Source organism: Aquarana catesbeiana, linkage group LG01, assembly GCF_042186555.1.
Source record: "Aquarana catesbeiana isolate 2022-GZ linkage group LG01, ASM4218655v1, whole genome shotgun sequence".
Lineage (NCBI taxonomy): Eukaryota > Metazoa > Chordata > Amphibia > Anura > Ranidae > Aquarana > Aquarana catesbeiana.
This window is the reverse complement of record NC_133324.1, coordinates 904,262,571-904,283,045: the sequence shown is the minus strand read 5'-3', so window position 1 is coordinate 904,283,045 and position 20,475 is coordinate 904,262,571. Positions and strand designations below refer to the sequence as shown.

The window sequence follows — 20,475 nt, the reverse complement described above, 5'->3', positions numbered from 1 at the left end:
TTACACCGGGGTCAGCCCTCAGCAATATAGCCAGGGGCTCCATTGCCAGAGCAAATAGGCCCGGGGAAAGGGGACACCCCTGTCTCATGCCCCGAAATAATTTAAACTTCTCTGATAGGCATCCGTTGGTGCGTATTCTGGCTGAAGGACAATAGTATAGCATGCGGAGCTATTTTGTGAAACCCGGGCCAAACCCAAATCTCAAGAGCACTTCCCATAAGTAGCCGCACTTGACGGAGTCAAAAGCCTTCTCCGCATCGAGTGAGGCCACCGTTCCCCTGGACGTCTCGTCTGCCCTGTCTATGTGCGTATGAAGGCGTCTAATATTAATGTCAGTACCTCTCCCGGGCATGAAGCCTGTTTGATCCCTGTGGATCAGGGCAGTAATGACCAAGTTAAGCCTATTGGCCAATACTTTTGCCAGTACTTTTGCATCCACATTCAGGAGGGATATGGGACGATACGAGGAGCATAAAGTAGGGTCTTTCCCTGGCTTGGGGATCACCACTATGGCCACTTCACTCATTGTCTCCGGGAGTTTCTCGAGGCGTGTCGATGCAGAGAAGAGGCCCTGAAGTTTATCGACTAGTTCTGTAGCATATTGTAAAACTCCACAGGGATACCATCGGGTCCCGGTGTTTTCCCCGTCTGCATTGATTTAAGTGCCTGGAGTATTTCTAAGGATGTGATTGGGGCGTCAAGCTTGTCACGATACGTTACCGTAAGGGTTGGGATATCAATGTTATCTAGGTATGCTACCAGATCTTCTCCTCTATAGTCCGCCCTGGACGGATTTTTTGATTTTTAAATGAAAGCCTAAAAATAAAAAATTCCTTCCAATAGTGCCTAGGGGGTCCCCTTAGTCTACCTGTAAAGTGGCAGATCTGTACTATGTCTGCTGCGGCAATAATTGCATTTATAAAGCCAAAAAAAAAAAAGACTTTTCCCTGCAAGCTGTCTTTATTTTGCTCAGCAACAGTTGGGGAGTAAGTGTGTATGATGAGGTCACAATGTTGTGCACTGGGAACAAGATTAGAGATTTTTTTGGATACATTCTGGTGTCACTCTGACTTTGTATAGAAGTAACGGGTGTGTAAAAATTGGTCTTTGGGTGTCAGTGGCGCCTTCCCACCATAACCCTATAGAGATACTCTTGATGAAAGCAAGAATTGCCCTTGCTGTAAAAAATTGCAATGATACGCACCTGTCAAACAGGTGCAGGAGAATTGGTCTTATGCTGCGTACACACGAGTGGACTTTCCATCAGAAAAGGTCAGACGGAACAAATCCGTCGGACATTCCGATTGTGTGTGGGCTTCATCGGACCTTTTCTTTTTCGAAAAAAACGTTTGTCTGTATGCTAGTCCGACGGACCTTAAACGACGCAAGGGCAGCTATTGGCTACTAGCTATTGAACTTCCTTTTCTAGTCTGGTAGTAAGTCATCACATTCAAAACAATCAAACTTTGGTGGTATCGTGTGTAGGCAAGTCCATTTCATCGAAAATCCGTCGGAACTCCGTTGAAAAGTCCTTCGGAGTTCAGTCCGACGAGAAGTCCGTTCGAGAAGTACGCGGCATTAGAATGTCGGTGGTGTCTTTCCACCATAACCCTATAGAGGTGCTCTTGATGAAGGCAAAAAAAATTGATATGCACCTGTCAAACAGGTGCTGAAAAATTGGTCTTTGGGTGTTACTTGTGCCCATGAAACCTATACCAAAAACATTCTTCCAGATGAAATGATTGAACGCCCTCAAAGCTAGGCAGCCTCGAAGTCCTGCAGAGATTCCACATCCCAAAAAGACTTAATCAGTGACATTGGCATCAAGGGCTTCATAGCTGGTAATCCAGGACTGATTCATTTTTTATAAAAGTCAAACAGTCCACGGAGTCTGTGGACAGATGTGTTCTATGATCAGTAACGAAACCTCCTGCAGCACCGAATGCCCGTTCTGAAAGCACGCTGGATGCAGAGCAGCCCAACAACTCAAACGCATACTGGGCAAGTTCTGGCCAGTGGTCTATTCTCATGACCCAGTAAGTCAGTGGATCGTCAGCTGGAAAGCTCTCCATCTCTGTTTTGGCCCCGAGGTAATTGTCCACCACCTCCTCTGCTTGCTGTGGCTGAATAGCACAGGAAAACTCACTAAACAGAGAAAAATGATGCCCTGCCTGAGGACTGACCACCACGTCCACCCTTGCCTGTGGACACATTTGTTGCTGGCCCCCTTACAGTGACAAGGGAATGTCTGCCTCTCCTTGGTGTCCTCCCAGACATTATTGGGAGGAAAGGGGCGGTGCTTATAAGCAAATGTAAAGAAGAAGTTAAAATCTGTACATAGATGCACTTTAATCAATGTAAAGAGATGTTTGGTGCACTTTCATTCGAGTACTCACACTACACAGACACACTCCACAGATACACTCTAATATACTGCAATATAATGCGTCAAACATACAGTAACGCACAAAACTATATGGCATTAAACTGGCAGTAACGCACACAAAACTATATGGCGTTAAACTGGCAGTAATGCACACAGAAGTAAATGGCGTTAAACTGGCAGTAACGCACAAAACTATATGGCATTAAACTAGCAGTAACGCACACAGAACTATATGGCATTAAACTGGCAATAACGCACACAGAACTATATGGCGTTAAATTGGCAGTAACACACACAGAAGTAAATGGCGTTAAACTGGCAGTAACGCACACAGAACTATATGGTGTTACACTGGCAGTAACGCACACAAAATGATATGGCGTTAAACTGGCAGTAACGTACACAGAACTATATGGCGTTAAACTGGCAGTAACACACACAGAAGTAAATGGCGTTAAACTGGCAGTAACGCACAAAACTGTATGGCGTTAAACTGGCAGTAACGCATACAAAACGATATGGTGTTAAACTGGCAGTAACACACACAGAAGTAAATGGAGTTAAACTGGCAGTAACACACGCAGAACTATATGGCGTTAAACTGGCAGTAACACACAAAACTATATAGCGTTAAACTGGCAGTAACGCATACAAAACTATCTGGCGTTAAACAGGCAGTAACGCACACAGAACTATATGGTAATAAACTGGCACTAACACACACAGAAGTAAATGGCGTTAAACTGGAAGTAACACACAAAACTATATGGCTTTAAACTGGCAGTATCGCACACGGAACTATATGACATTAAACTGGCAGTAGCGCACACAGAACTATATGGCGTTAAACTGTCAGTAACGCACACAAAACTATATGATGTTAAACTGGCAGTAATGCACACAAAACTATATGGCGTTAAACTTGCAGTAACGCACACAGAACTATATGGCGTTAAACTGTCAGTAACGCATACAAGACTATATGGCGTTAAACTGTCAGTAACGCACACAAAACTATATGATGTTAAACTGGCAGTAATGCACACAAAACTATATGGCGTTAAACTGGCAGTAACGCACACAGAACTATATGGCGTTAAACGGGCAGTAACGCATACAAGACTATATGGCGTTAAACTGGCAGTAATGCACACAGAAGTAAATGGCGTTAAACTATTCTATTGGTCCTCAGCTAAAAAAGAATATATATTATTTGGGGGTTCTAAGTAATTTTCTAGCAAAAAAAGTAGATTTTTACACTTAGGAGTGAAATGTCACAATTGGCTCAAGTGGGAGATGGTTAATAATTCGTACTCTGAATGGTCAAAAAGGTTATAAGTGGTGTACCCCAAGGTTCAGTGTTGGGACCCGTACTTTTTAATAGCTTTATAAATGATATAGGGTCTGGGATTAAAAGCATCATTTTAGTTTTTGCAGATGACAGCAAGCTATGGAGTGGAATAACATCCTTATAGGATGTCTCCAACTTACGAGCCAATATATATATATATTTATATATTTATCCATTCAGCTCCTCTATTTTTTAGGACTGACAACCCTTGCTTACTGTTTTACAATACTGTGGTTTTGTTGTCACTCTGCTCTACAGGCCCCTATTGTGACTTCAGGCTGCCTTGCCTGAAGGCCTATTCAACTAATAGGAGGAGGGGGGCGAACTTCGGGATGAAAGAGTGACATCGTCCAAGGAATCACACTCACCATAGTCAGCACACACACACAAAAAAAAACAACTCAGAACGTGGCCGTGGTAAGGCAAAAACACCAAAACAAAGCAAATCTTTTTCATTTTGGAGATTCTCTTGCCTCTGTGTTGTTGATATTTTACATTCTGGGTTCCCATTTGCTTTAAGAGCCATCTGTTTTTCTTACCTAGAGCTTCCTGTAGGGGTAATATAAAATATTCATATACTGTAAGATGTTTTTATTACCTTTTCCTAAAAAAAATACACAAATTATATTTTTATTCATGATACTTGAACACTCACTTTGAATTTTTCTGTGCTTTCTAAAAATGCAAAAGACTAGTAAAAAGTCTTTTTATCACATAAACTAGAAAAGCAGAACAATAAAGATATCCTTACCTAAAAGGCATCACCAGACAAGCCACCAGGAGGTCAGCCATTGCAAGCGACATAATGAACATGTATGTTACAGTTCTTAGTCTCTTTTCCACCGCGGGGCAGATAAAAACCACGGTATTCCCCAGGAAGGTGACCAAATCAATCACTGTTAGTAATAACCCAACTACCACCTGCTGGGGTGCAATTTCCAGGCTCTTATTCCCATCCTGTCTCATTAGTGAGGATGCTACGGAGAAGTTGGAGAGCGCCGACACATTTTTGTCCATCGGCATTTTTCAGCTCTTGTGACCTGCAAGACAAAAAGATAAAATATATTGGCTCATGGGAAGGAAAAGATCTATGAGTGGTGCTGTACTAAGGACTGGAAGAGTATCTCACGAGAGATAGTTAATTGGAAATTACAGTTGGTGATCATATAAAGCTACATCTTTGGCGTGAAGAAAATAACAAGAAACAAGAAATACAAATGGGAAAAGGCAGAACGAAGGTCCTACATATCAAATGTAATTTCATAACAGGGAATTCCCCTTTATATGACAGAATTTCAAAACAATACATAGTAACATAACCTCTCAATCAAATAAATTGGAAAAGTGGAGTAACTTTATAATTTGCTTTAAATCCCCCTCAACTACCACCCTTATTCCCTTTTATTATTTAGTTCCTGATCTTTTGTAAATCAAGAAAACCATGATAAATATACCAAACTATATCTGTTACCCACATCCTTCGTTAGATTTGTTTTTATTGTTTTTTTGGTTTCTAACCTTTGTATCCATGTTGGAAGATTTTCAATAACAGTTTCTGTACTTTTTTTGTTAGTATTGAAATGTTTTAATGTGCAATGAAATTTGTCTTGGGATATGTATATACAACTTTATATTAGTTTGAGAATTATGTTGTAGTTTTTGGTGACTTGATGTTTTATTTGAATTGAACTTTATAAATACCTTTAAGGCTTAAAGGAGAGGTTAAGGTTAGTTAAAAAAAACAAACAAACAAACAAACATCCATACTCACCTCCCATGCCGGCTAAAAGACTGAGAACTGAGAGATCTTGTGACTGCTGATCATTCAGTTCTCATTCAGCTCTGAGCAGAGAGCAGTGACAGTCAGTCAGTGTTAAAGTGTTACTAAACCCAGGACCCTGCATTCACAATATCTGGTCTCCCACATGGAACTGCAATTATTTTAGTAAATATAAACAGCCAAAATACCTTTTCTCATCAGAAGGATATAGCACTCTTGTCACTTCTATCAGTGTCTGGTTAAAGCTTGTAGGAGGAGTTTTCATTCTTCTCTGACTGTCCTATGAGGATGCCCCTCTGCCTGGACTGTGCTGATTTGCATTGTGCTGATCACATGCGCCCACCCAAGAAAAAAAAACTCTCTAGCAATACACAGCAAACTGAGCATGTGCAGAATGACTCTAAAGGCTCTGTATCAGCAGATCGATTGGAGACATTAAAAGAAGAGGAGGATCAGAGGAGACAGGATCAAACAGCCTTTTTACACAATGCAGAGGATTAACCCCTTAGGTTCCACATTGAGTACAACAAGCATGCTTTTACTGCACATTTAGACTATTTTTTACTGTTGTGGGTTTACTAATACTTTAATTTTGTCAACGAAAACATTTTCGTCAGCAGCATTTTTCCAGTGACAAAAAACAGATGAAAATTACCCTACATTTTCGTAAATTGATGAAAACTATGTAGAAAATTAATAAAATTTTCATCAACGGATGAAAACAGAACGAAAATGTGAGGGAGGGACATTTACCCACGTGAACTTCCAGTTTCCTTGAAGCTCTGCCTGTAAAGCCTGCATTTCCCTTCCCAGCAAGCAAGGTAGCGACCATAGCTTGTTTACACATACAGCATACAGACGATCGGTTTTCCTGATAGGAATTGGTTCCATCTGAAATATTTAGAACATGTTCTATTTCTAGGTCCGTCAGAATTTTTTCTAAAAAAGAAAGTCCTATGAGGCATACACACAATCGGAATAGACGATAAAAAGCTTCCGTCGGACTTCTTCTGTCGGACATTCCGCTCATGTGTACGCGGCTTTAGAAGAATAGCGGTGTGCTGCCCCAGGAGTGGATTTTCTGCACATTTTCTGGAATTGCGCACACATTCAACTGTTCTGGTCGGAGGTTATGGATTGTGTTAAGTCGGTCACGACGATTACCATTCGACCTTCTATAGAAGTTTGTTTATTGGGCCTGGTAGATCTCTTGGCACCCAAAAAGATAATCCGTACACTACTTACCATGATTCTGTTCTATGCACATAAAATAGATATTCTCTCATGGAAGAAACCTGTGGCCCCTACTATCATGGCCTGGAAGGCGTCAGTAAATAATACCTTACCATTGTACAAAGCTACATATCTCGGTAGAGGAGTACCATCCAAATTTGAAAAGGTGTGGGGTGGTTGCATTAATGACAATTCTACCACTTCAGATTGATTGATTGTAGGTTAAAATTACATGTTGTGGGCTGGGCCTTGGTGAACACCTGGTATAGTTACTATTGGTATTCTTGGGGTGTTAAGATTTTAAACTTTAAGTGCTTGAATATGTGATTTATATTCACTTCTCTTGATGAAACTGGTCACAAATTATTGTATAGGAGCTGCATTGTTCACTGGTGCTGCTGATGCATTGTAGTGATGAATATTGAATGTTTATACGTTTGTAACTTTACTATGAAAATCTAAATAAAAAGAATTTTCCAAAAAAAAAAAAAAAAATCTTAGAAGTAACACTTGAAGCCAGCCCAGTTAGATACAGCCCCAGTCTCTATGTTCCATTGCCAGTGGTGAGGGATGCATCAGCTAATTTTGACCCACTCACAGATAGAAGCAGTAGGTGTCCTCGTTGTTGTGTAGCTGCTTGGCCCACCAGCAAGGCACCTACTTCATTGCATTCTAGGCACGTAATATAATAGTATGTTTTATCAGCAACAACCCCCAATATTTGGCTCATGTTTACATTTGTTCGGCAACAATCTAACACAATTGTTTCTGTGAACCCTGCGGGAATCGTGAAATGTTTTACAGATCTCCTCGCAAGATTTGCAAAGACCTGCAGGTCTTCGTTTTTCAGGTCTCCTCCCCCAACAATATGGCTTTCATGCTGTTCCTATTTCTGCATCCCACTCTACAAGGGATGCTTCATCAAATACCCTTCCATTCATCATAGCCCATTATGACATAGTGAATGGAAACAAGGAGCTTTGAGTGAGTTGGTGCGAATGATCTACGCACAAGTATTATACCTGCTCTCGGCTGGATAAGTCTCACTCGCTACCAAAACTATAACCTGCTGTCTTGTTAGAAGATTTTCCTGCCTCATTATATGCATAGACAAAGACACTCCAGGATGTTCTCCATGTGAATAGTCAATAGAAGGGAGCTGCTGTCAATGGGGGACGTTGGTTGGTGGGACATTAGCCATGTATATATGTGTTACCTATAGCTGGCAAAACAGATTATACTGTTTTCTGTTTTTCTTCAAAAGCTTAAAATGTATTTATAGTGTTACTAAGCCCAGGAGCCTGCACTCAATGTATCTGGTCCCCCACAGTACACAGAACATGGAAAATAAATTATTTTAGTAAATATAAACTGCTAAATGCCTTTTCTCATCAGCCTTATATAGCAGTCTTGTAACTTCTATCAGTGTCTGGTTAAAGCTTATAGCAGGAGTTTTCATTCTACTCTGACTGTCCTATAAGGCTGCAGGACCCCTGACCCTCTGTCTGGACAGTGCTGATTGGCCCTGTGGTGATCACATGCATCCTCCCAAGAAAAAAAAATAACTCTCTAGCAATACACACCAAACTGAGCATGTGCAGAGTTACTCTAATGCCGCGTACACACGGTCGGACTTTTCGTCTACAAAAGTCCAACGGACGCTGACGGACTAAAGCTGGCTGGTAATCCGATCGTGTGTGGGCTTCTCCGGACTTTCAACAGACTTTTTCAGCCTCAAATCCGACGGACTTTAGATTTGAAACATGCTTCAAATCTTTCCGACGGACTCGAGTCCGGTCGAAAAATCCGCTCGTCTGTATGCTAGTCTGACGGACAAAAACCCACGCTAGGGCAGCTATTGGCTACTGGCTATTAACTTCCTTATTTTAGTCTGGTGTACGTCATCACGTAAGAATTCGACGGACTTTTGTGTGATCGTGTGTAGGCAAGTCTGTTCGTTAGAAAGTCCGCCGCAAGTCCGTCGAAAGTCCGTCGAAAGTCTGTCGGACAGGCTGTCGGACTTTTGTAGCTGAAAAGTCCGACCGTGTGTACGCGGCATAAGACTCTGTTCTATCAGGAAATGGATTGGGATTGAAAGAAGGGGAGGATCAGAGAAGACAGAATCTAACAGCCTTTTTACACAATGCAGAAGATTAACCCCTTAGGTTCCACAGTGAGTATAACAAGCATGCTTTACTGCATATACAGACTGATATTACTGTTGTGGGTTTAGTAACACTTTAAATCATATTTTTTATTTTGGATAAAATAGAAAGGATTAGATCCTCTGATAGGCTTTTACTGCTGTCTGAGTGCCTTCTGGGGAACTTCAACTCTATTTGTGTTGGCCACCATTGTCACTGGTATAGATATTTAAGGGGTGGGTGTGGGGCAGGCATTGTTTTTTTTGTGTGTGATGCCCCCCTTAACCACTTCAATACCAGGCACTTTTGCCCCTTCCTGCCAAGGACAATTTTCAGCTTTCAGCGCTGCCACAGTTTGAATCACAATTGCATGGTCATACAACACTAAACCCAAGCTACATTTTTATAATGTTCTTCTCACAAATAGAGCTTTCTTTTGGTGGTATTTGATCACCTCTGGGATTTTTATTTTTTGCTAAACAAACTAAAAAAAGTGTTTCTTCGCTTCTGTTATAAAATTTTGTTTTCTCCTTCACCAACGGGCATTGGTGAGGCTCCACTGATGAGGCGTCACTGATGAGGCGTCACTGATGGGCACTGATAATGTGGCACTGGTGGGCACTGATGGGCACTGATGAGGAAGCACTGATATGTAGAACTGATGGGCACTGATAGGTGGCACTGATATGCAGCACTAATGGGCACCGATAGGCTACACAGATATGCAGCACTGATGGGCACTGATAGGCGGCACTGATGGGCACTGATAGGCGGCACTGGTGGGCACTGATAGGCGGCACTGCTGGGCACTGATAGATGGCACTGGATAGATAGCACTGATGAGGAGGTACTAACAGGCATTACTGAATGGCATCTGAAGGGCGCTGACAGGCATTACTGATGGGGCACAGACTGGCAGCTGATGGGCACTGATTGGCAGCTGATGGGCACATCTGATTGGGGCTGTGCTGATAATCAATATTGCTGATTATTAGCACAGACCCTCCCCCTCTGACAGGGAGATCCGCCGATCGCACTCCCTGTCAGCGCAAAATGAGAAAAGACGTTTACCAGCACTTCCTGGTTCACGTGATGATCAGCTGTGATTGGTTACAGCTGATCACGTGGTAAAGAGCCTCCGTCAGAGGCTCATTACCACGATTGGAGATGCAGTGTGTCAGACTGACACACAGCACCCCCGATCGCCGTGCTGCGAACCCCCCCCCACGGGCGCGCTCCGGCATGTTATCCTGAAAGACGTCATATGACGTCCAGACAGGATAACGAAACCACCACCCAGCCATTATTTTGCTATAGGTCGGGCAGGAAGTAGTTAAAATCGATATGAGACCTGAAGGTATGGAATTCCTGGGGAACCATGGGCATCGTTTTTATTTTCTTTTGCATGGGAGGCCATCTTAAAATTCATACCAGACTCACGGGGTCTGGTACACATTTTGGGGGGGGGGGAGGGACAAATTGATTTCAATTTACAAATACCGTACTGGTGACCCCACAATAGAATTAAAACTTTTTCACGGAAGGAAGTTTAACCACTTCAGCCCCGGAAGGATTTACACCCTTCCTGACCAGAGCATTTTTTGCGATTCGGCACTGCGTCACTTTAACTGACAATTGTGCGGTCGTGCGACGTGGCTCCCAAACAAAATTAACATCCTTTTTTCCCCACAAATAGAGCTTTCTTTTGGTGGTATTTGATCACCTCTGTGGTTTTTATTTTTTGCGCTATAAACAAAATAAGAATGACAATTTTGAAAAAAACGCATTATTTTTAAAATTTTGCTATAATAAATATCCCCCAAAAATATATATAAAAAACATTTTTTTTCCTCAGTTTAGGCCGATACGTATTCTTCTACATATTTTTGGTAAAAAAAAATCGCAATAAGCGTTTATTGATTGGTTTGCACAAAAGTTATAGCGTTTACAAAATAGGGGATAGTTTTATAGCATTTTTATTAATAATTTTTTTTTTACTAGTAATGGCGGCGATCTGTGATTTTTATTGTGACTGCGACATTATGGCGGACATGTCGGACATTTTTGACACATTTTTGGGACCATTGTCATTTATACAGCAATCAGTGCTATAAAAATGCACTGATTCCTGTGTAAATGATACTGGCAGTGAAGGGGTTAACCACTAGGGGGTGGGGAGGGGTTAAGTCAGTACTAGGGATGTGTTCTAACTGTAGGGGGGGTGGGCTGTGTGTGACACGTCACTGATCTCTGCTCCCGATGACAGGGAGCAGAGATCAGTGACACTGTCACTAGGCAGAACGGGGAGATGCTGTTTACATCAGCATCTCCCCGTTAGTCAACTCCGTGAGGCGATCGCGGGTATCCCCGCGGCGATCGAGTCCGCGGGACCCGCGACCCGACTCACGGAGCTCGCGGCAGGCAGGTAGGTACGTTACTTTGCGCAGCCGTGCCATTCTGCTGACGTATATCTACAGGAGGCGGTCGGCAAGTGGTTAAGAAGACGTGTGGCCACTCATTAAAATTAGAAGAAAAGAGGTTTAACCTTAGACTAGGTAGAAGGTTCTTTACTGTAAGAGCGGCAAGGATGTGGAATTGCCTTCCACAGGCGGTGGTCTCAGCGGGGAGCATTGATAGATTCAAAAAACTATTAGATAATCACCTGAATGACCGCAACATACAGGGATATACAATGTAATACTGACACATAATCACACACATAGGTTGGACTTGATGGACTTATGTCTTTTTTCAACCTCACCTACTATGTAACTATGTAACAAATTGTTTTTCATTCTTGCTGTACAGAAAGTGCTACAACAGCAATGACATTTACAAATACAAAAAAACACCAACCCCTCCAAAGGTCCCCTAAAATACATAGCAGACCCTTTGCAGGGTCTGTATTTGTGTTTTGTTTTTAAATATAGAAGCTGTCAATGAAATGTTGTTTGTTGGCAAATTAAACCACTTCAGCCCCGGAAGGATTTGCCCCCTTAATGACCAGGCAGTTTTTTGCGATTCAGCACTGCGTCGCTTTAACTGACAATTGAGCGGTCGTGCGACGTTGTACCAAAAACAAAATTGATGTCCTTTTTTCCCGCAAATAGAGCTTTCTTTTAGTGGTATTTGATCTATAAACAAAAAGAGCGATAATTTTGAAAAAAAAAAAAAATTTTTAAACTTTTTGCTATAATACATATTCCCAAAAAATATATAAAAAGACAAATATATTCATCAGTTTAGGCCGATATGTATTCTTCTACATATTTTTGGTAAAAAAAAACCACAATAGGCGTATATTGATTGGTTTGCGCAAAACTTATCGCGTCTACAAACTATGGGATAGATTTAGGGACCTTTATTTATTTGTTATTGTTATTGCTGTTAAAGAGGAGTTCCACCCGAGGTCCAGTAAAAAAAAAAAAAAAATTAAAAGTCAGCAGCTACAAATACGGCAGCTGCTGACTTTTAATTGGACACTTACCTGTCCCTGGGTCCAGCGATGCGGGGGATCGAAGCCCCGCTCGTCTCCCCCTCCGTTCAGCGGCGCCGGCATTGCAACTGTGGGCGCCGGGCTGTGGCTTCACAGCCTGGCACCCACTGCGCATGCGCAAGGGGCGCCGCGCGCCGTGATTGGCCGCTCAGTCACCTGGGACCTGTAATGGGTCCCAGATGATTGACAGGAGGGAGGGAGCAGAGCTGAGCCCTTCCTGTGCTGAGGGGGAAGTGATGTCAGCAGCCTATGCACTGGAAGAGGCAGACTACGAGGGACCACTTAGCAACAGGCATTTAGAGGTAAGTAAAAAAAAAAAAATATCCACTTTTTTTTGTATTTTTTTTTTAGGATTTTTCATGTAGTTTTCTTTTTTTGGGTGGAACCCCACTTTAATGATTGTGATCTGCGATTTTTAGCGGGATTGCGATATTGCGGCGGACAAATCTGACCCCAAATGATACTTTTTTGGGGCCAGTGATATTATTACATTGATCAGTGCTATAAAAATGCACTAATCAATGTAAAATGACAGTTAACAGTAGGGGGCGATCAAGGTGTTCTAACTGTGGGGGATGGGCTGGCAGGGACATGACAGAGATCACTGTTCCGGATCACTGGGATGAGTAGATCTCTATCATGTCTCCTGTCAGAATGGGGATCCACTTTGTTTACAAAGGCAGATCTCCATTCTGCCTCTGTATACTGCGATCGCGGGTCGCCGGCGGACATAGAGTCTGCCCGACCCGCAGGCATGCTCCCGCAGCGTGCGCCGCTGGTTGCTCGTGCTCGTACAGCTACAGCAATTTGCGCAGGAGAGCCGTCCTGCTGCTGTATAATTATTGTAGATGTCAGTACATTTTGTGCAACACAGATATGTGCCCCTCTCCCTAGGCATGTTATTTAAAGGAATTGGGCATTTTTTTTGTTCCATTTTAAACTTTAAAAAAATCACTGCTCCTGGCTGTATAGAATTTTTAATAAAATTAAAATTTAATCAAATTCTTTAATAAGAATAAAAATTATTTTTTGCCTTATTACATGTTCCCCAAGACAATGCCCACCCCATACTATTTTTGACACACTATTGCCTATAAGCCCAGAAAATAAGCAATTTCTAATTTGACATATTTAGCTCCCATTGATTTCAGTAAGGTTCAGGTTTAACATCCAAACTTCTTTGAAGTTCGTGAAACCCTGCTTGAACTGAACCCAGAGCAGCTCAGCTGATCACTAGTTTCTTTTATAATTCAGGAGTCCCAATAGCTACTTAATTTTTTTTGTTTACTAAACTACTAAGCATTGATGAAAGAACAATGTATACAGCCCCTTAATATTGAATGAATATGCAATGACACAGAAATAGTATTGAACACATGAAGAAATGGTGGTGCAGAAAGGCTTGGAAAGCCAAGACACCAGCTGAAATATATCAGTAATTAGAAAGCAATCCTGCCCTTTGCCAGTGCAAATTAATATTAGCTGGTTGAGTCTCAACTGATGGCTGAAGTCAGCTGATCAGCTGTGACCAATCACACACACACAGTTCTTTGTTTGCAAAAACACATAACTTTGTGCACAGGGAACAGAGATCTGTCCATTTCATCTCCCTGTGAAGCAGGGAGAAAATATAGACAGATAGTAAAGTGATTGTCCCTAGATGTTAACCCCTTCCCAGCCAGTGTCATTAGTACAGTGTCAGTGTACAGTAGCACTGATCACTGTATTAGTGTCACTATTGGTGTCAGTTTTAGTTAGTTTGTGTACCTCCCAGTCAGCATGAGCTAGAGCCAGATTGCCCACCACACTATCACAGGCCCACTATAAATCGCTGATCACCTCCATCACCAGTATAGTGTCATAGCAGCTTAAATTCCAGTATAAATACCATTGTTTGTAGACTTTCGCACAAACGAAGTAATATACATTTATTGGGATTTTCATTACCAAAGACATGTAGCAGAATCCATTTTGGCCTAAATTTATGAAGACATTAGATTTTTTGACTTTTTTTATTCGATGTGTTTTATAACAGAATGTAGAATTAGGTTTTTTTTCTGTCTTTTTTTGTTTTTATAACAAATAAATAAATAAATAAAACCCAGTGGGAATCAAATAAACCCAAAAGACAGCTCTATTTGTGTGAAAAAAATTATACAAATCTAATTTGCGCACAGCGTTGCATGACCGCACAATTACCAATTAAACTAGCTCAGTGCTGAATAGCAAAAAATGCCCTGGTCTTCAAGAGGGTTAAAACCTTCTGAAGGTCAAGTGGTTAAAAAAGAGTTTCAACTCTATTATCCTTCTTCGGATGGGTTCCTTTTCACGCCTCTTTAACAATTTCAAATTCACACCCATGCTTATATAATTATCACAACTAGCGAACAGAAATAAAGAAAGAATGTGTTATTCTCCAGAAGAATAGTGGCTTCTAATAAAGTAGGGAATGTCCTTTGTACTTGTCATCCCCACACAACTTCAGAAAGAAGAGCTCAAGGCAAAGCAGATATTATTAAACATAGAGCTAGCTTCTGGATAAACATCACATAAGAATTGATTCAATGGAAGCAAGATACTAACCAATAAATTGCTAAAATAAAACCTCTCTTATCTGTGTAGGCTTTAAGTGAAGTCTATACCTTAACCCTTTTGCTGCTAGTCTGTACCTTGGTTCACAAAAGGCTTATAGAGGCGTTTTTGCATTTAAAAATAGTATTGCTGACTTTTACACCCTCAAATATCAATATTAGCAAACAAAAACACAGCATAATGTTTGAAATAGTATAAGGCCCCTTTCACACTGGGGCGGTTTACAGGCGTTATTGCGCTAAAAATAGCGCCTGCAAAATGACCTAAGAGCCCTTGCACACTGGGGCGGGGGCGGCGTCGGCGGTAAAACGCCGCTATTAATAGCGGCGTTTTACCGTCGGTATGCGGCCGCTAGCGGGGCGGTTTTACCCCCCGCTAGCGGCCGAGAAAGGGTTAAAAACCACCGCAAAGCGCCTCTGCAGAGGCGCATTGCCGGCGGTATAGCCGCGCCGTCCCATTGATTTCAATGGGCAGGAGCGGTAAAGGAGCGGTATACACACCGCTCCTTCACCGCTCCGAAGATGCTGCTAGCAGGACTTTTATTACCGTCCTGCCAGCGCATCGCTCCAGTGTGCAAGCCCTCGGGGCTTTCACACAGGAATACATGCAGCGGCACTTTCGGGGCGGTTTGCAGGCGCTATTATTAGCGCAATAGCGCCTGCAAACTGTCCCAGTGTGCAAGGGCTCTTAAACTGCCGCTGCTGTTTCTCCAGTGTGAAAGCCCGAGGGCTTTCACACTGAAGCGGTGCGCTGGCAGGAGAGAAAAAAATCAATGGGGCAGCGCGGCAATACCGCGGCTATACCGCCGCTGTAGCGGCACTATGCGAGCGGTTTTAACCCTTTTTCAGCCGCCAGCGGGCAGGGGTTAAAACCGCACCGCTAGCGGCCGAATACCGCCACTAAAAGGACGGTGAAGCGGCGCTAAAGATAGCGCCTTTTACCGCCGATGCCCCCACCGCCCCAGTGTGAAAGGAGCCTTAAAGGTAAAATTGTATTGAAATAACAAATATCAGTACATTTTAAAGCATATAGAACACTTTCATGCAACAGGCAAAACTGGCTGGTCTGATAGCTGGAGAACAACTTTTTTTGTTTTTTTAATGACATGTTCCTTTTTCTACTTTTTGAATTTTCTATCTATCTACTGATACACTATATTACCAAAAGTATTGGGACTTCTGCCTTTACATGCACATGAACTTTATTGGCATCCAAGTCTTTGTCCGTAGGGTTCAATATTGAATTAGCCCACCATTTGCAGCTATAACAGCTTCAACTCTTCTTGGAAGGCTGTGCACAAGGTTTAGGAGTGTGTATTATATTTACAATACATTCCCTAGCTTATGGGCCACAGTGCCCACAGAATAACTTGAAGACACTCTGATTTCCTGGATTCAGGAATGGAAATTGTACCTCCCTTAAGTCCAACAATTTGTTCAGGTATGGAGCAAGGAAAGCTGGAATCCTTAGTCTTTCAACCTGGAGACATCTAATATAAAGGTGCACACCAACAAGAAAAATTGCAAACACTGTGGGAAGGAGATATTCTACAACAGCCTATTCCAAGTGTGCTAATGTACGATATCTATAAAGGAGTACAAAGCTGAAATGGCAACCTCGTAAATGCCTTAATCCTATTGAGAACAACAGAGAGGCCCCTAAGGTTTTTTTTTTTTGAAGAAGAACCTGTCCAAGTTTGTGAATGATAAATGTCTCTGCCACCAGAAGTGTGGACCTGTTGCTGTGGGCTCACATGCACCACCTTACAGACAGGCCCCAACATTATCCGGATTAAATCTGCTAGTTAAGGTGCTAGGTACTTTACAGCCATTTCCAAGCTTACCCCTCTTAAGAATGCGTACACCCACCCGCTTTTAGGGGGTGTATAAGTGTAATAAGAATAGCTAGTGTCAAGAATTATAGTGAGGCTTTTCTTTGTGCCTTCCATGCTTTCATGGTTGATTCTGTTTTTACCAGTGCTGTGTATACTAACTTGATGGCACTTAGCCTTATTGCAGTATGGTTATAGGTGAGGCTAATATTCCCGTCAGTTAATCTAACGTATTCATTGCCTTATTTATTGTTTTTCTGCACTGCCCTTTTTCTGTGTACTATTGTAGGGTGGTGGTATGCTAATGCTTAGGTTACACAGGTGTGAGCTGCCTTAAACTATAACAAGGTTTGTCAGTGGGGACCGAGTGGTTTAAAGAGTTGGAGCAGAACAAAGGGCCCATCATATGAAGCATGTCCTGCAGGGGTAGCGCTACACTGGTATTAGAATTAACAGGGTTGCATTCCTAACTTTGGACACCTAAGTCCAATGGAATGCCATGCACACTTGAAAACCATATTAGACTTAAAATGCATGAATCCCCTTTTACAAGACATGTAAACTAATGCTTATGGATGCAGGAAACCTTCTATAGGCAGTGCTTCCTGATTAATAAACACAGTTATTGTGCTTCACTGTTCTTGACTTTCAGGACTAGCCCTTTAGCCTGCTAAGTCTGCTTCAAAACAATACGGTCTCTTGAGGCTAATTTAGACAAGTGTTACGTTTTGCAATTTTGTACAGTAATTAAAATTAGACATGTGCAATTAGTTTCGGTCCGAATACAAATTCAAACAAATTTTTGGTTTTTCGGGTATTCGGATGTATCCGAATCTCCGAATGAAATAGTAAAGAATAGTAATGAATTTCGTTAAAATTCTTTAAAATTTGTTTGTTTATTTGTTTATTTGCTTTCTAACAAATTTTCAGAATGATTAAACTTTGGATCAGTCAAAAAATGATCAACCGATTCAAACTGTGTGAAGAATAGCTGGTTGTTAAGCAGCAGGCCGGGAAGCTGGCCGCCACGTCTTTAACAACTGATGACTCATCCCCACTGACAACTGAAATGTAAACAAAATAAAGCCGGCAATAGAAAATTCAGAAAAAACAGGCCATCATTAAAATAAAATGGCGTGGGGTCCCCCAAAATCCATACAAGACTCTTATCCGACCATGCAGCCTGGCAGGCCAGGAAAAGGGGAGGCTAGTGGCCCTCCTCCTGACGCATACCAGGCCACATGCTCTTAACATGGGGGGGTGCTTTGGGCAGGGGCTCTGCCCCTTCCACCCCAAAGCACCTTGTCCCCATGTTGATCAGGTCAAGGGTCTCTTCCCTACAAATCTGGGCTGTGGTTGTGGGGGTCCTGCGGGCGGGGGGCTTATCGGAATCTGGGAGCCCCCTTTATTAAGGGGGCCCCCAGATCCCAGCCCCCCATTATGTCAATAAGTAGGGGTACATTGTACCCCTACTCATTCACCAAAAAAAGTGTCAAAAATATAGAAAAATAGTAGATGATTTTTGACAAGTCCATTATTCAAAGAAAAAAGAAAAAAAACAATGTCCCCAATGTAGATTCATCTTCAATCACGATGCCAACCGCACCGACAGACCCCCCCAAAAGCTTAACCTGCGAGAAAGGCAGACCATCTGATGCCTACTCTGCTGGATGACAGTACTTATATAGGTAAGGGGCGGGGCAACCTGGTGACATCACCTGGTGACCCTGCCCCCTTGCGACTTCATTGACCCAGCATGCCCTGGTCAGTGACTTCACAAGGGGGCGGGGTCACCCACTGACATCATCGGGTGACCCCGCTCCTTAGCTATTTAAGAAATGTTGACACTGAGGAGCAGGCAGTCCGCAGCAGCCAACATGGTGTCAAGATTAACTAAGCACTGGAGAAACATAAGAAAGGTTCTGCTTCAGTCTATACACAGATACAAGGGGTATGCGGACCGTCGCAGAAAACCTGCACCCCACTATCATCTTAATCAGCTAGTATGGTTGTCCACCAAGAACATTAAACTGAGGCAACCCTCTCCCAAATTAGGTCCTAGATTTATAGGACCTTTTCGCATTATTTGTCAAGTCAGCCCGGTAGCTTATAAACTATGATTGCCCCCTCAACTTCAAATTCCCAAAACTTTTCATGTATCCTTGCTTAAACCCTTTTTCAAGAATAGGTTCTTGCTACCCTCTAGACATCCTTCTCCTGTCTCGGTGGATGACCATCAAGAATACGAAGTTATTAAAATTCTGGATTCACGACAATTACAGTATCTGGTGGACTGGAAGGGCTACTCCATTGCAGAGAGGATTTAGGTGCCTGCTCGTGATGTTCATGCCCCATGGCTGATCAAGTCTTTCCACAATAGGCACCTATCCAACCCCAAATAGGTTGGGGGGGGTATCTTTGTGTGGGGGGTACTGTCTTGTTATGTCCGGGATTCGATCTGGGGACATGATGTTCTTGGGACAATTCCCTACTACCTGAACCACTGGGGAGCTTCCATCAGAGTAGAGCCCTTGTTATTCCCTGCTCCTTGATTATGGATTCTGGCTCCACCCAGTGACCAGCTGTAGGCAGTCACCTGATCTAGTGACCTATAAATCTTAACTTCCCCTTCCTGTCATTGCCCTAGCATAGGTTCTGTTTTCTGCTTGTAGGCGGTTAACATATTGTATTTCTGGTTGCTGACTTCTGCCTGTTCCCGACTTTGCCTTTTGGACTACTCCTTTGAATTACGCTGATCTTTGTTGCCGACTCTGCCTGTTCCTTCTGCCTGGCTCCAGACTTCACCCTCTACTAACTGTGAGTTGCTTGTTTGTTTTTCCTTGATATAGCCTGTTTGCACTTTCTATTGTGGTCCCATATTTCTGGCTGCAGGATCTCAACCATCCCTCCACCTGATACTGGATAAGAAGACTACCGTTCAGGAAACCGGAGGGACGGTTAGAGTCTCCTGGCAGATCTGACAGATTCCCTGGGGAGAAGCATAATAATCTGGCAAACAGAATGTGCAGAGAAATGGTTTAAATCAGGAAATTCATGGTAGGAAAAAAAGGGTTCAAGGTTCACTAGAAACAAGACAGAAAGCAAATATGTCCAAGGAATCAGTCAGGGAGCTGTCCAGCATCTCAGGTGGCACAGTAAGAAAAAACACAGCTAGACACCGCAGAGGTTCTAGATCCTGACAGCAACAAATGACATAATGAAACTACATGATTAATGTACAGCTTATGCAGGATCAAAAACACAAGGTGCAGGTAGAAAGATTTACCATGCCTTTAAATACAATTACAGATTCACTTTAAAAAGACTTTAAATACTCCTTAAAGAAGGTGTCCAATTTGTCTGGCAATTGATGTGTTGAGGAAACAATGTATTTTTTAAGAGATAAGATAGACAGATGGATTGGAAATAAAGATTCATTTTCTGATTATACTGCTCTCTGATGATTGTGATGCACAGAAGGCATTGTCGTAGATTTACCTCTCTGCACTTAGAGTAATGGCTTTTATTTATAGAAAGGTAATTACGGCAGCTGATAATATTGTTTTCATTGATGAGTCAGATTTATATACTATATTGTGCTTTCCGCATTTAACCTCGTTATCTTTGTATAAATGTCAAAATGGAATATATTGGTCTTTCCA

The 20,475-nt window shown here is 42.3% G+C and overlaps 1 protein-coding gene across 1 annotated transcript in view; it reads right to left on the bottom strand.

Moving 5' to 3' along the window:
• Positions 1–20,475, bottom strand: part of LOC141119514 (histamine H2 receptor-like) — a 226,095-nt gene that overhangs the window by 177,815 nt on the left and 27,805 nt on the right. The window contains exon 2 of the mRNA XM_073610993.1: positions 4,489–4,777. Within this exon, the coding sequence (XP_073467094.1) occupies positions 4,489–4,760 (272 nt within the window). The 5' untranslated portion in view covers positions 4,761–4,777. The remainder of the gene's footprint in view (positions 1–4,488; positions 4,778–20,475) is intronic.